Raw genomic sequence first — 21,836 nt, 5'->3', positions numbered from 1 at the left:
CACATTGTCACTATCCAGAAAAAGGCCCAGCAGAGGTTATACTTCCTGAGACAGCTAAGGAAGTTTAATCTGCCTAAGGAGCTGCTGACCACTTTCTACTCGGCGATCATCCAGTCTGTCATCTGCACCTCCATCACTGTCTGGTTTGGGTCAGCCACCAAACGTGACAGGGCCAAACTGCAACGGACAATTAGGGCTGCAGAGAGGATTATTGGAACTGACCTCCCTTCCATACAGGACCTGTACCGGTCCAGGGCCAGGAAAAGGGCAGTAAAAATCTCTGCAGACCCCTCACATCCTGGTCACAAACTGTTCAATCTCCTCCCCTCTGGCAGACGATACAGGGCACTCCTTGCCAAAACCAGACGACACAAAGACAGCTTCTTCCCCCAAGCAGTCACTCTGTTGAACACCCAGGAATAGCATTCCCACCCATAGTTTCTATTTATTCATATTTATAATCAATTCAACTCTTACTGTTCTGCATTTCTAATTTTTATTATTTCATGTTATTGTTGAGTGTTGTACTTTGTGAGTGAAGTTACCGGAGTCAAATTCCTTGTTTGTTTAGTCAAACCTGGCCAATAAAGCTGATTCTGATTCATTCTGATCAATTTTCAGTATGAGATTTTAAAGATTTCATGAAGGTCCTGTCTTTCAACTTCTCCCAGCAGTTCTAATTACCCCTCCCTTATGTTTTATCTATATCTATTAAAGAAATGTGCTCAGATGCTCAGGCCTTTTCCTTACTCATCTTTTATGTGCTTTAGCAACGCTATGTATGTGACTATTTCATCTATTTTACTGAGCACTTGGGTGCTTAGTTTAAAACACTGAAATCGCGCATACTCGAAACATTTTTCTGCTCTTAGTGAAGGTTTTGGTGAAAAGAATATGGAAAAATTAACTCCAAGGGACAGGTATATTTCACAAGCTTCGTGATCCTTCACGATCAGCGATTTGACTGATAAGTGGGAAAACGACCACTTCAAAGCAGCCAGCAGCGTGTTAGTGATTGGTTTAGTTACAAAAGACAGTCCACGACTTGAATTTGACCCGAACAAGCAACTTAACAAAATCTACGAGTTCAATGAAAAGTAGAAGCTCTTTTTGAAAATGGAGGCTAAATGAAGCCCACGTTTAATGAATCCCAAAAGATTTGATCAGAAAATACAATCCTTTCGAACACCAGCTGCATATTGAATATAACAGTATCGTTACAATAACTTTGCAAGAACTGTTTTTAAAAGTTCTTCACTATAAAATACTGAGAATTATGTTACATCAAACAAGACATAACATAAATACAAAGAAATCGGCGTAATACGAAGTGGATTTGAGCAACAGGACATTGTACAGAATTTACAGACGAGTTTAAATTAATTCCAAAACGACAGGCAAGACTTTGATCTGGAAGCTAATTGTGAGCTAAATTAATTCAAACCAATTGTTACCTCACTAAGGGCATTAATAAATGTCAGTAGATGTACTACAAGCAAATTATGGCAGTGCACAGAGACTCAGGTTTAGCTTCCATCTGAACATTTGCATCTTCACACAACATGCATGCCTCCTCCCTCATTACTTGGATAATTATTCATTTTTGACTGAAGTGACAGCATGTTAATAATATTGATATAATATATATAACGACCAATGTGCACTTCTAAAAAAAAAAATGTTTTAAAAAAACAGCCTTTGTTTTGATGTTAGGAGTTAGATGTCAGCTGTGGTTAGCTACAATCTCCATGCGTTAGGCATGAGACCTTTTTACAAATCATACAAAATAACAGTTTCTATCTACGGAGCAAAAAATAAAAACCCTACAAAAGTCGTTTTTTTTTTTTTTATTAACGTCTCGAAGAAAAAGGACACAAACCAGAAAACGGCAGACTCGCACAGTAGATGGCACTCTTAACCGTTCAAATGTATCCTTTAGGAGTGAAACAACAAAATGACTCTGTTCATTCAACATAGTGCATTTTGTCCTCAAGTTATAGGGTGACATGTCACACTCGTGGACTGACTGAATCCTAATGACTAGATGACGACACTTTGTCTTCATTTCCCTTTCCCCGTAACTTGACCGACACGCTCATGAGCAATTAAGTGGGATGGGGAATCTTCACACTTCATCCTATCTTTACAGTGCAAAGTCTGCGTTCGTGTCACTCTTCGAAAACGGAAGAAAGTAAGCTGACTAAGTTCTGTTTGACATCGTGCTGTGCCAAAAGTCAGTTGAACTGCCACCAGTCTGAGCTTTGTGCACCTTTAGTGTTTCTTGTCGGAAATGACGAGCATTGCACGAGGAAAGGACAACATTTCGGAAATGTAATGGGAGATGCCTTAAAAAAAACGGAGGCCTCAAACATATTAGAGAGATGTACATTATTTGAGCATGTTCGTCGCCGTGTTCTTGCTGGAGCTTGTTTTGCGAACTACGATTCCCATGATGCACTGCACAATGAGAAGTCATACTGTATGCAGGGAGCACAAACACCCCCAAACCAAAAAGTTCTTGCGTCTTGTCAATTTGCTTCAACAGAAATGTTCGTATCTAGTGTCCTGTGGATTCCAGTCAGTCAAAATGTAGAGCTGTGTAAAAGATTACCCACACCACCTGGAAAGGAGAACAAAAAGACCAATTACACTCAAGAAAAAGGATCTTTTACTCCCAACTGAAACCATTAAAATCCCTATCAGAAGTAAAATATATATATATACACCTGAGACCTTGTTTTACTTCAAATTGAAGTAAGTAGAAATTGCTAGTGCAGTTTGTTAATCATCTCCATCAGGTACAGCTGTATCTGATGCAATACTTTGCAAAGACTTGATACATTTCTTGAAATACTAGCATTCCCACCAGAAACAGGGCAAAAGATGTCATGAAGCCTTCTTTGGTGAGCTCCCACGTGCCTCCATACTCCTCTTCATCAATCTGCTGAAAGCTGCTGAAGTATACATACAGGACACCAGCGTTGATGATGCAGAATCTAATGGGGAAAACAAACAAAGATGTTAACTTTTCTGTGTTTCTCAAATGCAGTCGAATGTAATAAGACTGAGGGAAAGATGTCAGGATAAGACAGGTTGTACAGGATACCTACATGGCTATTCCCAGAAATCCTTTCAACGGTGCAACACCCCATATCACACCGAGGATAACTGCAATAATTTGTCGGATCCAGTAAATCACATCTAAAAACTCGTCCTGTGAAAGAAAACACAGAGACCTGTTTGTTAGAACTGTGTTGATGTGAACACAGCTATACTTAAAAGCTTTTATCGTTAGACATTATAACATCTGTCCTCGCTGTAATATTGTGACGTCTCTCACGTAGAAAGTGCATTTTTAGATGTATGTGTGATGGAGAAGCCTGATCTTTTTCCAATTTTATTTCCAGCCAATCGACACTGAAGCATAACCCAGGTGATAGGGGGAAAGAGGTGGGCCACAGGTAACCAGTCCATCACAGGGCTAACACAACAACAACCAAACGATGCACACTTCCAACTCACAGCAGCCTCCTTCAACAGATAAACCCAACACACTGTGACAGTGACCTCTGCGGATGAGGTTCATCTTTGATGACTTGGATCTCATTAAGTGTAACAAATTAACGACAAGTGTTTGAGTTCAAGTTGATAAGAGACACAAGGTGATGAGTAAATGATATGAGGCAATGACAAAACTAAGACCTGAAGATGTTTGGGTTTTGACTGCAGTGCTGGATTAACTAAATCATTTAATTTCTACAATTCAATTGGTTAATCAAGACTAATGTTTTAACAGATTCTCAGTGTTTGGCACTAAGTCCAAACCTTGGACAGAGATGTGGTATTTCTCTCGATTAGACAGTCAGCTAACCCAACCAGATCAGATTAATCCTTAGCATGGCAGCTAGCTTCAGCTGCCATTTCAAACAATATATATTTAAAAAAAAAGTACATGTTTTCAGAATTTTGCAGCAACAAATGGAAAGCGCAGTAACGTGATGATGTGCTAAAAGCACAAGAAAATGACTGACCTTCTCTTCCCAAACAGCATTACTGCAGAAGGTCTTGCTCCATGTGGACTGTTTTACTCCCCCATTCAGCAGATGACTTTCTTCTTTCCGCTTTGAACTGCTTGCCATTCTGCTCTTTCCTTCAGCAACACACGTTAAAAAAGTTTGAAACCTAATTTGTTGACAACTTTAAATGGCAATAAATATCACTCGCCGACCAGAGGAAGACTGTGCTGAGGAATATTTGAGGGTATTAGAGGAATCTACGCTTCGCTGAGCTGACAGATTTCAGTCGCTAACCGTAAAAGGAAGTTTGGGCATGCGCAAAACCGTTTGACCCCAGTCTTCACCAGCCAATCAGAGAGTGCGACGTTTCTGTGCCCCTTCGGCAGGAAACTGAATTGGACCACAGCGACTCATGCTGGTCAAGGCCTGTAACGCCATATAATAACCAAAACGATTACGTATATTAAAATTAAAACTTCCATTTGTTATGGCAATACAACCCTTATTTAGCCATATCCCTGAAGGCACACAAAGCGTGTTCACAATCCTCACATTAAAATAGGACTAAAGCTAATGACCACTTAACAAGTTGATCAGTGTGAGAATATGTCTACCTGGTCTATAAAATGTCTGTCTTTGACACACAGTTGTCTAAAAATATTTAGATTGCTTTAATAAACTGAATAAAAACAATAAATGTCCTATATGTGAAAAAAATGGGACCACAGACAAATCAATATGTGGCCAACCAGCGGGAAAGGAATCTCAAAAAGAGACACATAATTATAATGAATAAATTGTGACTTGACGGTGCAGTGCTTGCATCTACTGACATTTTCAAGTCCCATGAGGTACAGAGCTCTATGCTAAAATGTGTTATATCCTGCTTCATAAATACAAAAAGTGTTGGACATCTTTACATGGAAAATAATCAGAAATGATCATTCATTATCCATTTCTGAAGCATTCTGTGGGTTCAAACACCATTTTTGCTCATGTCCCTGAATTAACTGTGGAGAATCAGTGAAATGAGATAATTCAATTCAAACAATTCAAGCTCCAACATTCAAAAATTGTTACTATGATAATAAATGATATTCTTAGGATATTCTGAAATGTATTTCAATATAAATGATACTTTTTGTTGTTGTTGTTTTTCCAATTCATGAACATGACTTTTTAATCAAAATCCTCACATCACATTTTGTTATTGTTGTTTCTTTTGCCAAACAAATCTACTTTCAAAGTGAGCTAAAGTTAGTGAATGATTGCATGCATGGCAGATTTGGCCCTATTTCGCAATAATCTATTTGTAACGAACACATTTTTTTGTATTCATTTCTACTTCACAGCATTGTGATTTTTTAACCAACAGAGATATTCAAGTTCATGTTTGATTAAATTAGACTAATAAAACCCCCAAATAAACGTAAAAAGGATCCCAATGATGCACAGAATGGCTGTAAATTGTGCAAAAATGGGATAAACGGTCCAAAATGATTCAAAGGCTCGATATGAGATGTTCACCTCTCATGTACTATCAAGTCCACAAAGACATACATTATGACATAAAACAAAATGACTGGTTTCAGACATAAAATAACCTAGATAAGATGCACAATTATGACCAAATGGAACAAAATGACCAAAACAGTCCTAAATATGACAAAAAGGAGCACAGAGATGCAAAACAACCAACTTGTGAAACGTAATAGGATTAAAAAAAAAACACAACATTACCATACAGAGATATGAAATGACCAATTATGCGCATAAATGACCAAAATGAGACATAAAGCTTCCACAAACTAACGTGAAGCCTAGCAGAGACACCGTTCGAGTAACAAACTGCGTGATTTGTATTTTACACATCTGTGTCCAGTGTTCGGATATATCCTCATCCATCCATCCATTCCCGGGACCAGAGCATTGTCATGTTTAAATCAACATTGTAAAATTTTCCCTCAGTTCATCAATTTACAGATTCATCAATTCATCATTCTCATCAAGTGGATAATTTTTGAATCGGCATCATTTTTGGCATGACTTCTTGTAATTGCCCCGTGAAGCTGCCTAATGGGAGAGGTTGCGACAGGTTTGAGGGGTACTGTCCAAGGTATTTTCTGTCTCACTTTACTCCAATATCCAACCAGTTTGTCCAATGCTTTTTACTAAAGGGTCACCATGTCAAAAGTTTGGGCGACTTAACGTGAATAAATATGTATGAATCATATTCAAATGATCAGGATTGCTAGAGTTTATGTTGATTTTTGACTGACAAATCAAATGCAGCATTGATTTGCTTTATTTGAATGATCAAGCATTGGAAAAAAAGATATATAGAATAATTATGTTGTGTTTTTTTTTAAAAAACAATTGATTCTTAATGGATGCAGTGTGATTTATTGCATTAGAGTCCAATTCCTTTTTGGCTGTTTGGTGGAAGTCGTTAAGAGCTTCCTGCTGTTCTCCCTACTGTCCAGCAGAGGGCATCAAACATGATTCACGCCATACGCTCTAAATCACTGTAAGTGCCTGCCACTCATAAAGTGGCAAACAATCAATCAGAATGTGTCATGGGGTGGCTCTAACGCGGCCTAATCCTAAAACAAAAGCTCATAGTGAGAGACAAAATTATTGGACAGCTCAGATTTCAGATTTGATGATGAGAGGGAAACCTGTTGGGTTTGCGTTATAAGTGAACTGTTAGAAGAAGCTTGTTTTCACATCAACAAGGCAAGTGGAAATCAAGCTAACATTAAATGAATTAAGGTAGAAAATACATTATTTTCCATAAAAAAAGAACAAACCTCACAAGAAATAATTTTGGTATCTATCTATCTATCTATCTATCTATCTATATATATATATATATATATATATAATTATCTATCTCTGTATCACCTGGAATATTTGGTCTAATATCGTGTAAAATTAGTTTAAAGATATTTGCATCAAATGCTCTAGATGTGAGAAACATTTGGAGAATTTCAGTTTCTCTTTTAAGTCTTTAGGCTGACCCACTGACTCATTCAGAAGGATGAGGGGACTTTGTCACCGCCTTTCATTTGGTGATAATTGCACACGTGCATAAACGGAGCCTAATGGAAAATCAATAATTAGCTCAGAGTAGTCTCATATGATGTTTGTTTGTGTGACCCTGCCATCATGCGGAAAACCATATCTGCTATGTTACTGTAAAAAAAAAAGAAAGAAGAAGAAATCATATGAGAAGAGATGGGAGGTGATCACATGTGCTCGAGCTGCTTGTTGCTGAGCAGCGTTTCTCAGCGGTGCACTTGTGGAGCGCCACTGACTTTGGTGGTTTTTGGGGTCTTTCTGCTGTTGGCAGACGTGAAGTTGAATCTTACTTCGTTTCCCAGAAGCATGTAGGCTACTCTCCTCTGTGTAATGGTTTGAGTCTGGTAAGTTCCATTGCCCAGTTTAAGAACAAAGTAAAACAACACATATATCCCCTTGTTGCTAAACCCAAGCTCCGAACAATGCCTGTCAAAGTTTTAAAAAGTTTTACGAGCATACGTGACAAATCGAATCATGATCGAAGGTTAAACCTTAATATGTGAATGCATACGCTGCTCTACACTCGTGCTCATTGGGGTTCGTTTATGTAATGGGAGACACTTTATCAGCACGGTTTGGTTTCACTTTTCCTCTTACAGAGGAGGTCCACTGCAGTTCAACTCAAACTTATTCTGTGTGATTTGGGTTCATTTTTCCCACGCATAGGCAAAAGGGGTTGTCGAATCCCCTAAAAACGGAGCAACTCCTAAGCCGTGGCCTTCACAGAAACCAGATCTCTGCCCGAGTTGAACCTCTTTTGGAGATTCAGGAGCAGATTTTTGGATTCACTCGTACCACACTTGTAAAACCTACTTGAGAGGTAGAAGTTCTCCTTTAAAAATATTATGTGCATATTAGATTCGAAATCATCATGCAAGGGTCTTAAAAGCTATTTTAAAGTCAGCCCATTGTTTCATTTATAAATGATAAGTCAGTTTCACTAGTCACTGCAGAAGACTGAGTGAGGGACCAGTGAGAAACGCCGTCACAAGTGCTCCCAACCAATAACCAGCAGCTGCTAATTCTCTGTCACATCACTAATGGACAAACCATTCACCCTTTCAGCTGCAGCTAGTTGTAGAAACTGTGGGTAGTTTGTTCGAAAAGAAAACATAATTTTGTCCAAATCAAAAAAACGCTGATGAATAAGTTTATTAACGTAAAAAGTAGAGCATTTCCCTTTGAGATGTGAGCAGAGCAGAGGTAAAAAGGTTTATGGACTCGGGCACAGTAGGCCAACCTCATATTCGTACTTGAGAAACAGAACTTTGTCCTCCGTGAACTTTGAAATTACAAGCAGCAGATGAAGCATATTTTTGCTGCACATGTGCTTTCTCTCGTGTTTTGTTAGCTTGGGGGTGGCCTCGGGATCGCTTTTAGGCACACTATCTCTTTAAGAGAGGTTACCTGGGAGGGAGACAGGTGTGAGCCGCTGGAACATCGCATTTCACCTGGACTGCGAACCTTTTCTAACTCCACTGAAACGCTTACAGAGACGGCCCGGTCTGAGTTGTCGGGTCAAAATGAGAACGGCAGGTCTCGCTCACTTTTGCTCTCTCTCCGCGGCGGAGCTCGAGCTTTCACGCCAACTCAACCGTCAGTGACGTCTGCGTCACGTGTGCGTCTCTTCCCTCGGTACGTCCGTCGTATTTTCCTCCCCTCCACAGCCCTGCTATAACAGAGAGAGCCACTCGAAATAAACAAGCGCAAAAAAGGGGGGGTCGTTGCTGGGACCGCTGTGGCTCCGGCGTGACGTTTACCACCAGCCGATGAACCGAGGGGTCGTACACCTATAAGTTGTCATCAGTGAAGCCCAAACCTCCCGTCTGTTCCAGCCTCCTCTGAGCCCATGTCAGTGTAAACTTTTTAATCCCTGCGCCGCAAACACTGAGCTGCGACAAAAGCGAGGTGAGTGTGATTTATTTTTTTTTCTCATACACATTTATACTCCCGTCTTACCTTTCCCAAACTTGTGCGAGCAGTTCTGAAGCCTCACCTTTGCGGGCTTTGGCTCAGCAGCGCTGGCCAGCTGCATGTCGCCTGCTTAAAATGGCGACAGCCAACGGGGGGAGAGAGTGTAGGGTTTTTGGGGGCTGGTGGGGGGGTTTGCCTTTTACCTCCACGGTGAATTGGTTCCACTGTTCTAAACCTCCAGCACAGACAAGCCCATTGAGTTGGGGCTCACTGCGCATAACTTGAGCGGAAGATGCATCATTTTCGGATATGTCTGGCACCGCTGCGCTCAGGGACCCAACGTTAACAGTACAGACACTTATTTTCTGTGCTATTTGACAAAATACCGCTATTTGCTCGCATTGAACCCCCCCGTTTCGGATAAGTTGCAAACACATGTTGTCTGTTGACATTAAAGCCGGATCCGTAAAATAAGCGGTAGGAATCCCCCCCCCCCCCGACCCCCCCAATTTCTCCCGTCCTGTGTGCTATGAATGAAGAAGTTAGAAATCACTGACGAGAAAGCACTTGGCACTAATGATGTTTTCCATCTGTTGCCCTTTAAGAGTGCGTATTTTACTTTGCTTTAGCTTTATTTATTTTTTCATGGCATTTTCATCAAGAGCTGTTGAGATGTTTCTGATCACGTGCTCTGATTTGCTGCTTCTGATTTATGACACACTTTGCATCAACCATAAGAAGCTCAGTTATAGTCTTGTTGCGTGTTTCCTAACAGTCACTTATGAGTCTCCAAACTGTTACCATGGTCATTTATCATGTCAGCGTTGTCATGAGTGTTCGTCACTCCAGGGATTAGAGCAAAGCTTTCCCAGGCAGCTAATTTGAGTCTGACGTCCACGTGAGTCTCAGGTATAGACACACAGCCTAATCCACCTATCCGTTTGTCACCTACAGTTTAGTAGGTGGTTGACTTTGGTTTCCCCGCATCTACTGATGGACACACGTGGAACAGTGATAGTAAAAAAAGAAAGTCAGATGATGTAGCTGTCAGTCACTGACGGGAATGTGTTCAAACTTTTAAGATTATTATTATTATGACTGTGCCTCCTCATGCTGTATTTCATTGTGTTGCCATGGTGATGGCTTGAGCTCATAGCTGTGCATCTTAGTGAGTAGTACACCCCTCTGTCTGTCGGCACCTCCCTGTTTCCTTTCCCTCAGGTTTGCAGTTGACTCATGTTGTGCTTCTTTGTATGGACTTTCATATTTTGGCCTCTCTCTTTTTGCGAAATTCCCACCTTAAAAATCACTTTATTTTTGCATTGCTAGCTTCTCTTTGATGACTATGTGCTGACTTTTGCGTGTGTCGGGCTAACTTTCTTGACTTTCATCAGTGGCCTGCTCCTGCCTTTGCCGACCAGTGTAATGTCGATTTGCTTGTAGATCTCCACCAAGTATGACCAAATAAAAAGAGACTCCTCGAGAGCCTTTTCAGACCCCTGGAGGAAAAGGAGCCGCTCGTACGTCCGGAGCGGGCAGGTTTGGGTCAGCAGCAGTAGCAGCCTCTTGCTCTGCTTGGATGGTGAGCAGCTTGTGATGTCAGCCATTTTAGATTGGACAACACAGAGCATAGTGCTCCGCCATCTTTCTCTCCCTCCCCTCTCAGCAGCCCAGTTTTAACGCATGCAGCGGCAGTGGCCACAGCAATGCAGCCCACGCAGCCTTCCGCTCCCTGACCTGAGAAGCCCAGATGGAGAGTTGGGGATTGGTGGGAATGACACTGTAGGAACACTGTAATTTAGGTTTCTTTATTGTTGCCAGTATTGTGTAAGAATTGAGACGGCCGTGGAGCGAAGTTTAGCTGCACACATCATCTGAGTGTTTGTAGTGGTGAGCTGAGTTTGTCAGCTGGGATATAACTGAGTGAATCCTTGGAGGTGATTGACAGGAGGAGATTAGGCAGCACTGTGCCTGGTTAAGGTGGGAGGTAGTAACGAAGAAGCCGTTTTTGTTAAGAGACACAGGAAAACGCGTTAAAGGACGTGTGCGGAAATCTCTCTATGTTGCGAGGGCGCAGACTCGATGATTAGCTTTTAGAAATTGTTTTTCAGGCCCTCCCTGAAAGAGGTGGCAGCTGCCAGGTTTTTGGCCTGTTTACGTATCCATACCTGTGTTTCCGACAGTGAAAACAGAACCCCTATGTGACTTATGCCGCTGCAAGCCACACACAAGGGCCACAGAGTGTGCAAGGAACAAGGCAGCATGGCAGATGTCTGGACAGAGACTTAACAGGAAGAGACGCCATCAGCTCTGCCCAATAGCGCACCGTGGAGACGGCGACCACACCTAGCAGAGAGACATGAACACCGTGTGCGGGAGGCACTGAAATAGGAGCAGGGCTGGGACTCTCCAAATACCACTCACAGGGGCATGTGGAACAAACAAGCCCCGTTCGGGCCAAGGACTGGATGGCATAAGAGATGTGTGTGTGTGTGTGTGTTTACTCACACGCGTATGCTTTAGAGAAGTGAGCTGGTGGAAGAGAGATAGGATGGGGGGGGGTAGGAGGTGGTTGCCATGGGGACAGTAACACACCAGTGGCGCTGCCGACCTGTCTCCCTGGGCCAAACTTGTTCGGAGAGGGAGGAGAAGAGGGAACAGTGGGAGGAAGGGAGAGGAAGGAGAGTGCAGAGACGTTCAGAAGGCGGAGGGTGGGGGGGGGCAAAAAATGGAGCAAACAAGAAGAGGCCTGGCTGTGTTGTACACCTATATTCTGTCCTACTAAGAGAGTTTGCATAGTTTGTTTCACTCCCAGCTAACAATATTACACCTGTATACTCAGCCAAGTGACAAGCTGCCGTCTTTCTCGAGTGTGTCTGAGCTATTATTGGTCCGTACTTTGGTCTAGGCAAGAGTCGGGCCAGAGGATGAAAAGAGGTCATGCTGTGCTGAGCCGCTGATGCAGCAACGACAACGTGGGTTTCGAATCAAGAGGTCAAAAACGTTGTCTTTGTGTGTCACTGGGAGATCTCTGGCATTCAAGCACGGAATAAAAATGGCAGCTTCTACCTTAGTAAACAAGCTTCACACATTGGGAGGCCAGCGCCCACCCCCGCACGCCACATACACACACAAGTGCGAGCACACGAGTCCGCCCACCCAACCCACCTCCCTTTTCTCTACTTTCAATCTCACAGGAAACCCACACATGCAAATGCTGACACTCTTAACAGACACTAACCCCAGCATCGCTGCATGGTCAGTCAGCACACGCACAATGTTTCACATTAAAGTTTTCAGCCGATGCGCTCATGCAAGTGAGTCAACAGAACTTGTCTGAGCCTGGCTTTGCTGAGACGCGAGCGGCTCATTTCCTCTTGCTGATGATGGCTCAAGTTGTACTGTTTGAGGCATCACCGGTGTGAGGCCTCTGGGTCCCTGCTGGTTACTCCTGATTAGCTGTGGCTCCTTTCAGCTGCTTTGTTCACGCCGCTGTGGTTTCTGATTTTTCACAGTTTAGTAGTCCCTGAAACTCTTGCGGTCCTAACTCGTTTGATATGTGTTTCATTAGGATTTTCCTTCTTCTGCAATACCATGTGTGGCCTTTTTAGCTGTAGTTTTGCCTATGTGTGTATGTGCAGGCAGACACTGAGGCTGAACTTCAGGTTACGTCCATTGGCAGAACATTCCAGACTTTGCAGTGCAGCGAGGAGGGAGGGAAGCACTGTGTGTGATTGCAGTTTTAAGCAAGAAGGGGGCTCAGAAGCGCGGGGGTAGGTTGGTTGCAGGGGGGGTATCTGGGAGGAAAATTCCTCACAGAAACACCTCAGTGCTTCCTCCACGAGAGTTAACACCCCTCCTCACCCTGAACAGCCTGCCCATCCCCCACCATCATCTCCCATTCGCTCTCCCTCTCCTCCTGCCTGCCACCCACACCCAGCAGAACCACGTGATGGATGGCTGCGACTGCCCACCCATAAGCCTTTGTGTTGGTCATGTGACCAAACTGCCTTGGCAGCACGGTGCCCCCTGATGCAGAACTGAATGGCAGGGGAGTAGGAGGGGCGCACAGTGGCCCAAGCCAAGGGCAGTTACTCTTTGTAGGGGGGGTGAGAGTGGGGAAGAGGGGCATCGCGTTCCCTCACAGCAGCAAACCTCAATTGCTTGTTAACCCTTCACTCTCGGATCCAAAGAGAGGGATGCGCTCGTCTTACTCAAAAAAAAGAGGAGAATCCAATTATTTTTTCCATCACTGATTTAATTGGGTATCTCATTATTGTTAGCAAGATATGCAAAGCATGACATTTATTTATTTTTTAAATCTGAGACCAGGGTTGATTTTGGCCTCTGACTGCAGCATAGTGAACTCCTTTTACCTTCTGTCGCCCCCCCGGCCCTGTGGGGGTTAACTGGACTCCGAGCTAATGTACCATGACCTTTGTGTGGCAAACCAAGGATTTACGTGTCCATTTGAAGGTACAAGAGTAACACAACATTTCCCCATAGTTCTATTTGATTAGAGGAGAGTAGATTTGTCAAGTGAGAACGCTTTGGGTTGGCTGAACACCTTGACGGAGATATGATGGTGCGGCACTGGTCTTGTACCCAAAGGTTGTGTAATTTTGATACTAGTTCTTGGAAAGTTTGATGTGTGCATGGAGCTGCTCTGAGTATGGACAGATCAGGTTCGGGGTGCACACCAGAAAGGAAGGATTTTGTGTTTGAATTGTAAGTAAATAATCTTTGCCTGGGTGTGGGCTGGACTTTGAGATTTTTTGGATTTTGCTGTTGAAGTCTTTCAGATGTTGAACCTCTGGTGAGCTTCTGCTGCTCTGTGCGTGAGGTGTCATGTCGGGGCAGAGTGACTGGTGGAGTAACTGCCCTAGAGCCGTCCTTCCATACTGCATCACTGCCTCTGAGTTGGGGGGGAAAGGAGGGAGGAGCAAAGCCCTCCACAGGAAGCTTCGCCATTTTGTCGAAGACAATAAGTCTGGAGGTGTAGTGAGCTTTTTAAGCCGTGCATTCTTATGCAGGTGTGTTTGCATCCATGCTGTCTGTGCCTCTGTTGGGCGAGAACACATCTTTAAGGAACATCCGTTGAACCACCCACTTGCCCAATTGTCAAGTACACTCTATCTTAAGCAGCACATTCACAAGTGGGTATTTCTGTTGCAGCCTTTCTAAAGGTGTTTAGTGTAGCTACAGAGGCTGTGGATTAAAAAATACAGTGTTCTGTCTCTGTGGGGGTGTGTCTGAAATGGGGAAGTGAGACAGAGTCGTGTGGGGGAGGGGAAAGAAGAAGGGGGTAGGACAGGAGCTCTCCCAAAAAGCCTGTAGTGAAGAAGAAGACTGAGCTTGTTTGAAAGCTCTCATGAAAGAGAGAGCCTTGAGTTTCATGAGGCAGGGAAGTGAAGGAGACTTGATTATTTTTTTGGGGGGCGTAATTAGATCAAATCTGGATTTATTTTTTTTTTTTTTAAGGGATATTCCACAAGATGTTGATATTACCTACGAAGTTGATGTTTTAGCTGTTCTTTACCTGGACACACCCGCTTTTTTTGTTGTTTTTTTTTCTAGCTGGAATGAAACTGGCTTTTGCTGCCTCGTTTGCTCTGTATGCAGTTCTCCCATCTTCTCCTTTTGTCTCTTAAAAATTCCAGCAATCAAACTCGTTCAATTATGTACAGGTGTGTCACATTGGATGGTTGATTGATGGTTTGATTGTACTCAAAACATGTTTTTCTTTCTCATCCCCAGGATTTTCTTGTAAGCTGCAGAGAGAAGCACTTGGACTCATGGAGAAGCTCGGCCATCCTCCTTACTCCATGCCTGGTCTATAGTGAACGAGAACCCTATCTTTTCTCTCACGCCCTGCTCTCAGCCATTTGACCAGCCTTCCCTACCCTGTGATCCCACCATGGCCAGCAAGAGGAAGTCCTCTACGCCTTGTATGATCCCGAGTAAGATTATACGCCCTGTAGAGGAGGTTGAGCAGGACTCTCCTGTTCTCCTCCGTCAGTCCAGGATTTCTGGAGGTCACAGACATAGCCTTCTAGACCCTGGTGAGCCTTTCAAAGCAGAGGCGGGGGATGCCGATATGGACGGTGCAGGCACTTATACATGTAAGCCTTGTAATTTTGAAACTCACGACCTTAACTTGTTCTTGGATCATGTATACACCGGGCATCCAGACTTCCGTGCAGACCCCAGCTTCATTTGCATAAGCTGTGGCGTTTCGGCTCCCAAGTTTGAGGGGCTGGCCCTTCACAATGCCAGGGTTCACCCCAGCACATTGAACACCATTCTGCATCTGAGAAAAAGGGACAGGAGGGTAGTTGTAGAGCAGAATCTAGTGAGCCGGGGAGAGACGGGCAAGGATAGCGAGATTTCCATCACCAAAACCCCAATTATGAAGATGCTAAAGGGCAAATCGGAGGCTAAACGGATTGTGGTGTCTCACCCGGCCTCTGAAGAGCTGTCCTCAGATCCACATTCTACCTCTGCACCAAGAGAGACTGAAAGAAAAGAGACTGCTTCAGTGACAGTCACACATGTCCCTACAATTGTCCACAATGGAACAAGTAAGGTCACACTGCCCTCAGCGATCCAGATAGTGAACGGCTCTGTAGCACTACCGATGTTAAAGACACCCATCACACAGGTACATGTTATCTTTTATTGTAGCTGTCTTAAGTCTGTTTTTATGTCTAAAGTTTACTTTTTTTTTTTTTTTTTTTTTTAATCACTTTAACGCACCTTCATTACATGTTTTTAAAATCTCTTTAGGTGGTTTCTGTAGCTCAAACCAGAAGCCTTCACCACTCTGCACCAATCACAGCCTCCTCACGTGTTTCCTCAGCTTCTTCACCTTCATCCTCAAAAAACCTCCCAAAGGTACTTGGTGTTTTTGTATCCTAGTATTATTCTGGACGTTTTGATTTGATATAAAGTTAGTAATCTCCTGCAATGATTTTTCCCACTTTTTGCCAGGTAATGATTCCTTTGAGCAGCATCCCCACCTACAGTGCCTCCATGGACGACTCCTCCTTCCTGAAGACCTCATTTAGTAAGTTCCCATACCCCACAAAGGCTGAGCTCTGCTACCTGACTGTGGTCACCAAGTTTCCAGAAGAGCAGATCAAGATTTGGTTCACAGCTCAGAGACTGAAACAAGGCATTAGCTGGTCTCCTGAGGAGATAGAGGAGGCCAGGAGGAAGATGTTTAACACCATCATTCAGACAGCACCCGCCACCTCACAGAACCGGACCCAGAGTCACCAAAGCCACGCTCAGCACACATTCACAGTCCTGCCTGCCTCATTAGGGGCCACAGGGATCCCTCAGTTTCTTCAGGGATCTCTCGTCAGCCAGGGAGGGGTAATCGTCACACAGCCTGTGGTGGCCAATGGTATCCAGGTTAGCAGTGCTCCTGTAGCCCTGGCTGTCACACCCAAGCCCCAGGCAGCCGCTCGGCCCATGATGCAGGCCCGACCTGCTGCAGCCCTGATGGCAGACAAAGGCATCAGCATGGTGGTGGGCACAGTGGGCAGCAGCAGTGCAGGGAGCAACATCATTAGCAGGAGTAATAGTTGTAAAAGCAGGGGAGGGGATACTAGTAGTTCTAGCAGTAGCCAAGCTGGTGCCATCAACCTTAGTCTTGGAAGCAGTAATCATAGTAATGCTAAGGTGAGCAGCATCAGTGGTAAACACGGTAGCGCTAACGCAGACTCCAGTGACAGCAGCCATGTGAGTGCTAAAAGCACTAATGTCGGCAAAGCTAACGACACCAGCGTTGAGCAGAGCGACAGCAAAGTAACCACGAAAGGCAAAGCTGTTAACAGCGACAGCAAAACGGGAAGTGATGGACAGAAGAGTAAGGATACCAATGGTACCAGCAACCCAACTAGCACAAGCACAGAAGATGTCGATCTCTGTGCCAGAGAATCTCCAACCATCAAAGTGGAGGAGGCTTCATCCCCTGCTTCCAAATCGTCCTCTCCCTCTCCTGCAGCTCCTCCCGGCGGCACGCTGGGCTCTCGGACACCCGTCAACGCATTCCTGGACCCCAGTTTTTACAAGGGCAAGAAGTCTCAGGAGCAGCTCAACGCCCTGAAGGACAGTTTTCAGGGGAGCCAGTTTCCCGACCAGGAGGAGGTGGACCGCCTCATTGCACTGACTGGTCTCACGGTGCGAGAGGTCCGCAAGTGGTTCAGTGACCGGCGCTACCACTTCCGCAACCAGAAAGGCACACGTTCCGGCACAGGAGGGCAGAATAAGCCCAGCCCTGCCTCTGGTGCAGGGAGCAGTTCAAGTACACCTGTGAGCAGCGCCGTCACTGGCAGTTCCTCCCCTGTGGATCTGTCAGAAAGTCGCAGCAACTCTGTCGCTAAAACGGCCCAGCACAGCTCCCCTAATGCCCCCCTGAGCCCATCTGCAACACAGACTCCCACCTCTCCCACCACACCCTCTCGCCGATTTCCCAGACCACCCTCACCGGATTTCACAGCCATCCGGTACAAGGAGCGAGAACCCCACCAGGTGAGACTCAAAGCTCACTGTGTGTTAAGCCATTAATGAGATGAAACCACGAGATAAAGCCGTTATAGGGCTTTCAATTAGTCCGAAGCCATGATGGAATAAGGAAGATGATATCTCCATTTCATCCACATCAGTTGTGGTACTTTTATTTTTTAAGGCGCATTGGTACAGTCATTTAGTCGAGAATCTTTGGTTGTTGTTTATTTGTTAAATTATTTTCTTGATTGAACTTCTCTCCTCTGTTGTTGCGTGTTCCTGTCAGTTATTAACTTTGTTCTTACATATACGTAGGTTAAGGCCCTTGAGACCAGCTTTGCCCAGAACACTGACCCATCAGGAGAGGAAGTGGACAGACTGCGATCTGAGACCAAGATGACCAGACGGGAGATTCATGGGTGGTTTGCTGAGAGGAGGAAGAGAGTCGCAGTGGAGAAAAAGAAAGAGGAGGCAGAGCAGGTGTTGAAAGATGACGAGGAGGAGATGGAGGTTGATGGAGAACAGAGACAGAGGGATGATGGTTCCGGAGAACCAAAAGTCAACCCTATTAAGATAAATCTGAAGATGCTGAAGGTGACGGAGGCCAGTGGCAAACCAGAGGGCGAAGGGTTGGATAATGTCACTGCATCGCCTCAATCCAGTAGCACACCTGCTTCCTCCCTGGGCCCCAACTTGAGCTCCTCCTCCAAACCGCCCCAGACCTCTACCCCAGCACCAAAAACATCCCATTCTCCCAAACCCACAACTGTCCGAGGCAAGAAGACCGCAGAGCAGCTGCACCTGCTCAAACAAGTCTACGCTCGGACCCAGTGGCCCAGCGCCTCTCAGTATGACGAACTGATCTCAGGCAGTGGGCTGCCCAGACCGGAGGTGGTGCGCTGGTTTGGCGACTGTCGTTACGTGCAGAAGAACGGGCAGCTGAAATGGCTGGAGGAGTACCAGAACATGGCTCTGGAGGAGGAACTGAAGCAGGAGACCACAGAGATCCTCCAGGCCCACCTCGACCTCCATGGCATGCTGGAAGAGACGCAGGTATTGATGACAACAAATAGTGTTGACGCTTTATTCCTGATTTGCTTGTTGACTCCAAATAACAGAAAGTCACTGTAGGAGAGAATGCATACAGAAACTTTCTGTTAAAACTCTTTTTTTTTTTTTTTTTTTACGCTTTTAGAGATGCGTATTCTGAACTGCTTTTCTCTAAAGCAGGAGATATTTCGGGGGCTTATAAGCAAATGACTGAAACTCAACAACAGATTTCACCTCGTGAGTGCAGCCAAGTTGCGATCAGAGGCAGCTCAGTCAATCAACCAGCAGCTTGTGTGATTTTCATACGTTATTTTCTTTATTTGCTAGATTAGTGTGGCTTTGTTTTGCTTTTGTAAGATTTTGTCTCCATAAATGTTTTTGTATGAAACTTTTGCTATAACGGCTCTCTCAGTATTAAGCCACAAAGACGAAACTCCCAGCATCACGTTCAGTCTTATCTCCTAACCATCATTTTTTTTTTTTTTTTTTTTTTTTTTTCCCTTAAAGAACATTTCATCAAGCTTCATCAATGATTGTAGATTATGTGTCAAAGGCCAGGAAGCTCTGTGGTTGTTGTGAAACAGTTTTTTGTCTTTGACAGAATTCAATTGTCAGAACTGTCGCAGCTTGTAAGACTCAAAGGGCCTGTTTGTTCATTGAGAACGATATTTGAAGACATTAGACAATACTCTTGCATTCTGAACTCGGAGAAAAGTTGCACTCCACTTTCCTCGGAGCGAAAACGTCTAAACATAATCTACATGTGCGGCTGGAGAAGTCCAAAGCTCAAAATGCGCTACACATTTACATTACCTAGAAATGTACAGTATGACATTGGAAATGGATGATAATACAGTGAGATAAGCACACAATTTCTGTCATGAGCAGATGACTGTATTCTATCTGACTGTGCAGCTGCTTCATGTCTCGTGGTGTGCAGGTAAATCATTTGCCTGCTTGTTCTCCTTACATGGAGGTCAGGCTGTTTTATCCCTGACAAAGTTGTAAACTGTGTATTCATTGGGATTATCTTTTTTAGTTTATAAAACTAATAGAACTAAATGGTAGTTATATATGAGTTTTTTCAGCATTTCTCTGGATAGCTATATATTTATTAAACAGGTCTGAAGGATACTGCATGGGGATTTAGTGTGCGGTGTATATGTTTTAAAGGAGATCCACATTGCCACCAAAATGTAACATGTCTTCCTACGTGTTCCCGTGCCCCACCTCTCCTCCAGCTTTTTTCATTATTTTTTTTCCTTTTAAATTCAGTTCTGTGTCGACTTTCAGCTGCATCTGAAATTGACAAAACCTTTTTCTATCGATTTGTGCTTGCCTCGCAGCTGCAGGAGCTGGCTGAGACGAGCAGTTTGACGACGGACCTGGTGCGCCATTGGTTTTCTACCAGGGCGAATCAGCCCGAGAGCAAACCGGCAGCTGCTCACACGACAGGAACGGGACCAGTTATACCAGGAGTGGCAGCAGCAGAGCTACCGACGACTGGATCCTCCCCTCTGGAGCCACAGCCAGGAGGCGGGACGGAGGAGAAAATGGAGCAGTCAGTGTGTGGTGTTGCAACAGAGGCAGAGGAGGCCAACACTGACAGCACTGCAGATACTACTAAAGGTGATCTTTATGTGTGGCCTGGTACTTTTCATGATTCACGCTGTCCACTTTAAGATGGACAATGTGGGGAATGTAACCTATTGTGAACCAAAGGGGCTCCATCTAAATGAATGCTCTGCTGTTGAGTGTAATGATTTTTTTTTTTTTTTTGGACAGAGAAATTATAAGGCCAAGGAAAAATTGAACCACTCTGTTTGAGAGGCTAATGGTCCAAAAATTGAAGATATTCAAATTACAAGTAAGAGGCTTGAGCGTTTTTGGCAGGAAGGTTGGGTGTTACAGTGAATCACCGAGCTGAAGCACCACCGTTGTTTCTGTAGTTGTCCATTAGGTGATACAAATGTGTTGAGGTGGAACCTACAATCATGTCATTATGAGTATTGAACGTCATGCTGTGACAGATATTTACTTCAGACTTAAATATACATCTGACACCAGTACACTGTATGATGATGATATAAATCTATAAATGTTTTTTGGAGTGTGAAGAGAGGGACAGACTTCTTATTTCTTTTCTGTCTTCACAGGAACTGATTGAAGAGGTCTTTGCGTGGGGAAGGAGTTCACAATGCAGGTGGTCTTTGTTCTGGGAGTCCGACTAAAAGCTGGCAGATGCGTTTTGTAACTGGATCACTGGATGGAAATGGATCTTGAATTCATCCCCATCCGGCTCTCCCTCCCTCCTTTCTTCCTTCTTACTCCCACCCCTAGAGGTAGGCATGACCTCCCCCGCCACATGAGCAGGACGCTAAAGCCACGAGCTCCCCCATGCCGTCCCCTCCTCCTGCTGTTTCGTGTAGGCCTCTGCTACACCCAGCAACCTCTCCAATATTCGACACCTCCCAGACCGAGGTGTGGGGCAGGATGTGGTGGTCGAGGCACACAGCGTAGTGCTGCCATGTTTGCCAGCTGTGATTGAGGGGAGAAAAAGAAAGTATTAGTGCGTTGGAGATTGGTGCCTGATCAGGGTGGGGGTTGGGCTCGGACCTTTCTCATTATTTGTTTTGGGATACGGAAAAATGCACAAGTCTCTGCTATAGGGTGCTTGCCGAGGCCTTAGATGACCTTCATTTCTCAGTTGTTTTGTCTTCATGCTCCTGCTTTTCATATTTGCAGCTTACTTTAGATGCGCCAGCTCAGCCGTTCACAGCACATCTTTGTTCTCACTTATTGTTTCCAGTCGGCTTGAGTCGGACACGAAGTCGTTCAGTATGCGAAGACATCTGGAATTATTTCACCCAAAGAAGGCAAGCAAGCACCCTGTGGTGTCTAAAGCAGAAAAAGTGTCACCATGCGCTAGAGTGTATGGAATGTGGTATGTTGTAGCATCAAGTGCTTCTTTGTCACAGACCTGTACGCACATTTTCTTTTTTCTAATGGAACTTTCTTATTGAATAAATTTGACTGTAAAAGAACTGTGAACTTAAACTAGAGTTCCATACTTCAGCTTGATGTACAATTTTTACAAATGTATTTGCAGAATAAACAGAATGTAATACATTTGTGGCTGTGAGTCTTTGGCCAATCATAGGGTGTCATGGTGCACAGCAGCCTCGGGAAAACGGCGGGATTCCAGCCAAATCTGCCCCGCCAAAAGATTGACGAGCAAGATTTGACCCCTCGATGAAAGCG

The 21,836-nt window shown here is 44.3% G+C and overlaps 2 protein-coding genes across 2 annotated transcripts; one reads left to right on the top strand and one right to left on the bottom strand.

The window, feature by feature from the left end:
- Positions 1–1,832: 1,832 nt before the first annotated feature.
- On the bottom strand, positions 1,833–9,137 carry rab5if (RAB5 interacting factor). The gene is made up of 5 exons (XM_075476908.1): positions 9,057–9,137; positions 4,032–4,150; positions 3,111–3,214; positions 2,867–2,996; positions 1,833–2,620 (listed from the first exon to the last, which is right to left on the bottom strand). Exons 1-5 carry the CDS (start codon positions 9,130–9,132, stop codon positions 2,579–2,581), a joined length of 471 nt encoding a protein of 156 aa, XP_075333023.1. The 5' UTR covers positions 9,133–9,137; the 3' UTR covers positions 1,833–2,578.
- On the top strand, positions 8,540–21,704 carry zhx3b (zinc fingers and homeoboxes 3b). Its single transcript, XM_075476906.1, has 7 exons — positions 8,540–9,005; positions 14,769–15,672; positions 15,798–15,905; positions 16,002–17,549; positions 17,841–18,578; positions 19,922–20,204; positions 20,732–21,704. The coding sequence occupies exons 2-7, from the start codon at positions 14,929–14,931 to the stop codon at positions 20,740–20,742; spliced, it is 3,432 nt and encodes a 1,143-aa protein (XP_075333021.1). The 5' UTR covers positions 8,540–9,005; positions 14,769–14,928; the 3' UTR covers positions 20,743–21,704.
- The last annotated feature ends 132 nt before the right edge of the window (positions 21,705–21,836 follow it).

The sequence above is a fragment of the Odontesthes bonariensis genome, chromosome 10 (genome assembly GCF_027942865.1).
Source record: "Odontesthes bonariensis isolate fOdoBon6 chromosome 10, fOdoBon6.hap1, whole genome shotgun sequence".
NCBI lineage: Eukaryota > Metazoa > Chordata > Actinopteri > Atheriniformes > Atherinopsidae > Odontesthes > Odontesthes bonariensis.
The sequence above is the reverse complement of the archived record's forward strand: the minus strand, read 5'-3'. Positions and strand labels throughout refer to the sequence as shown.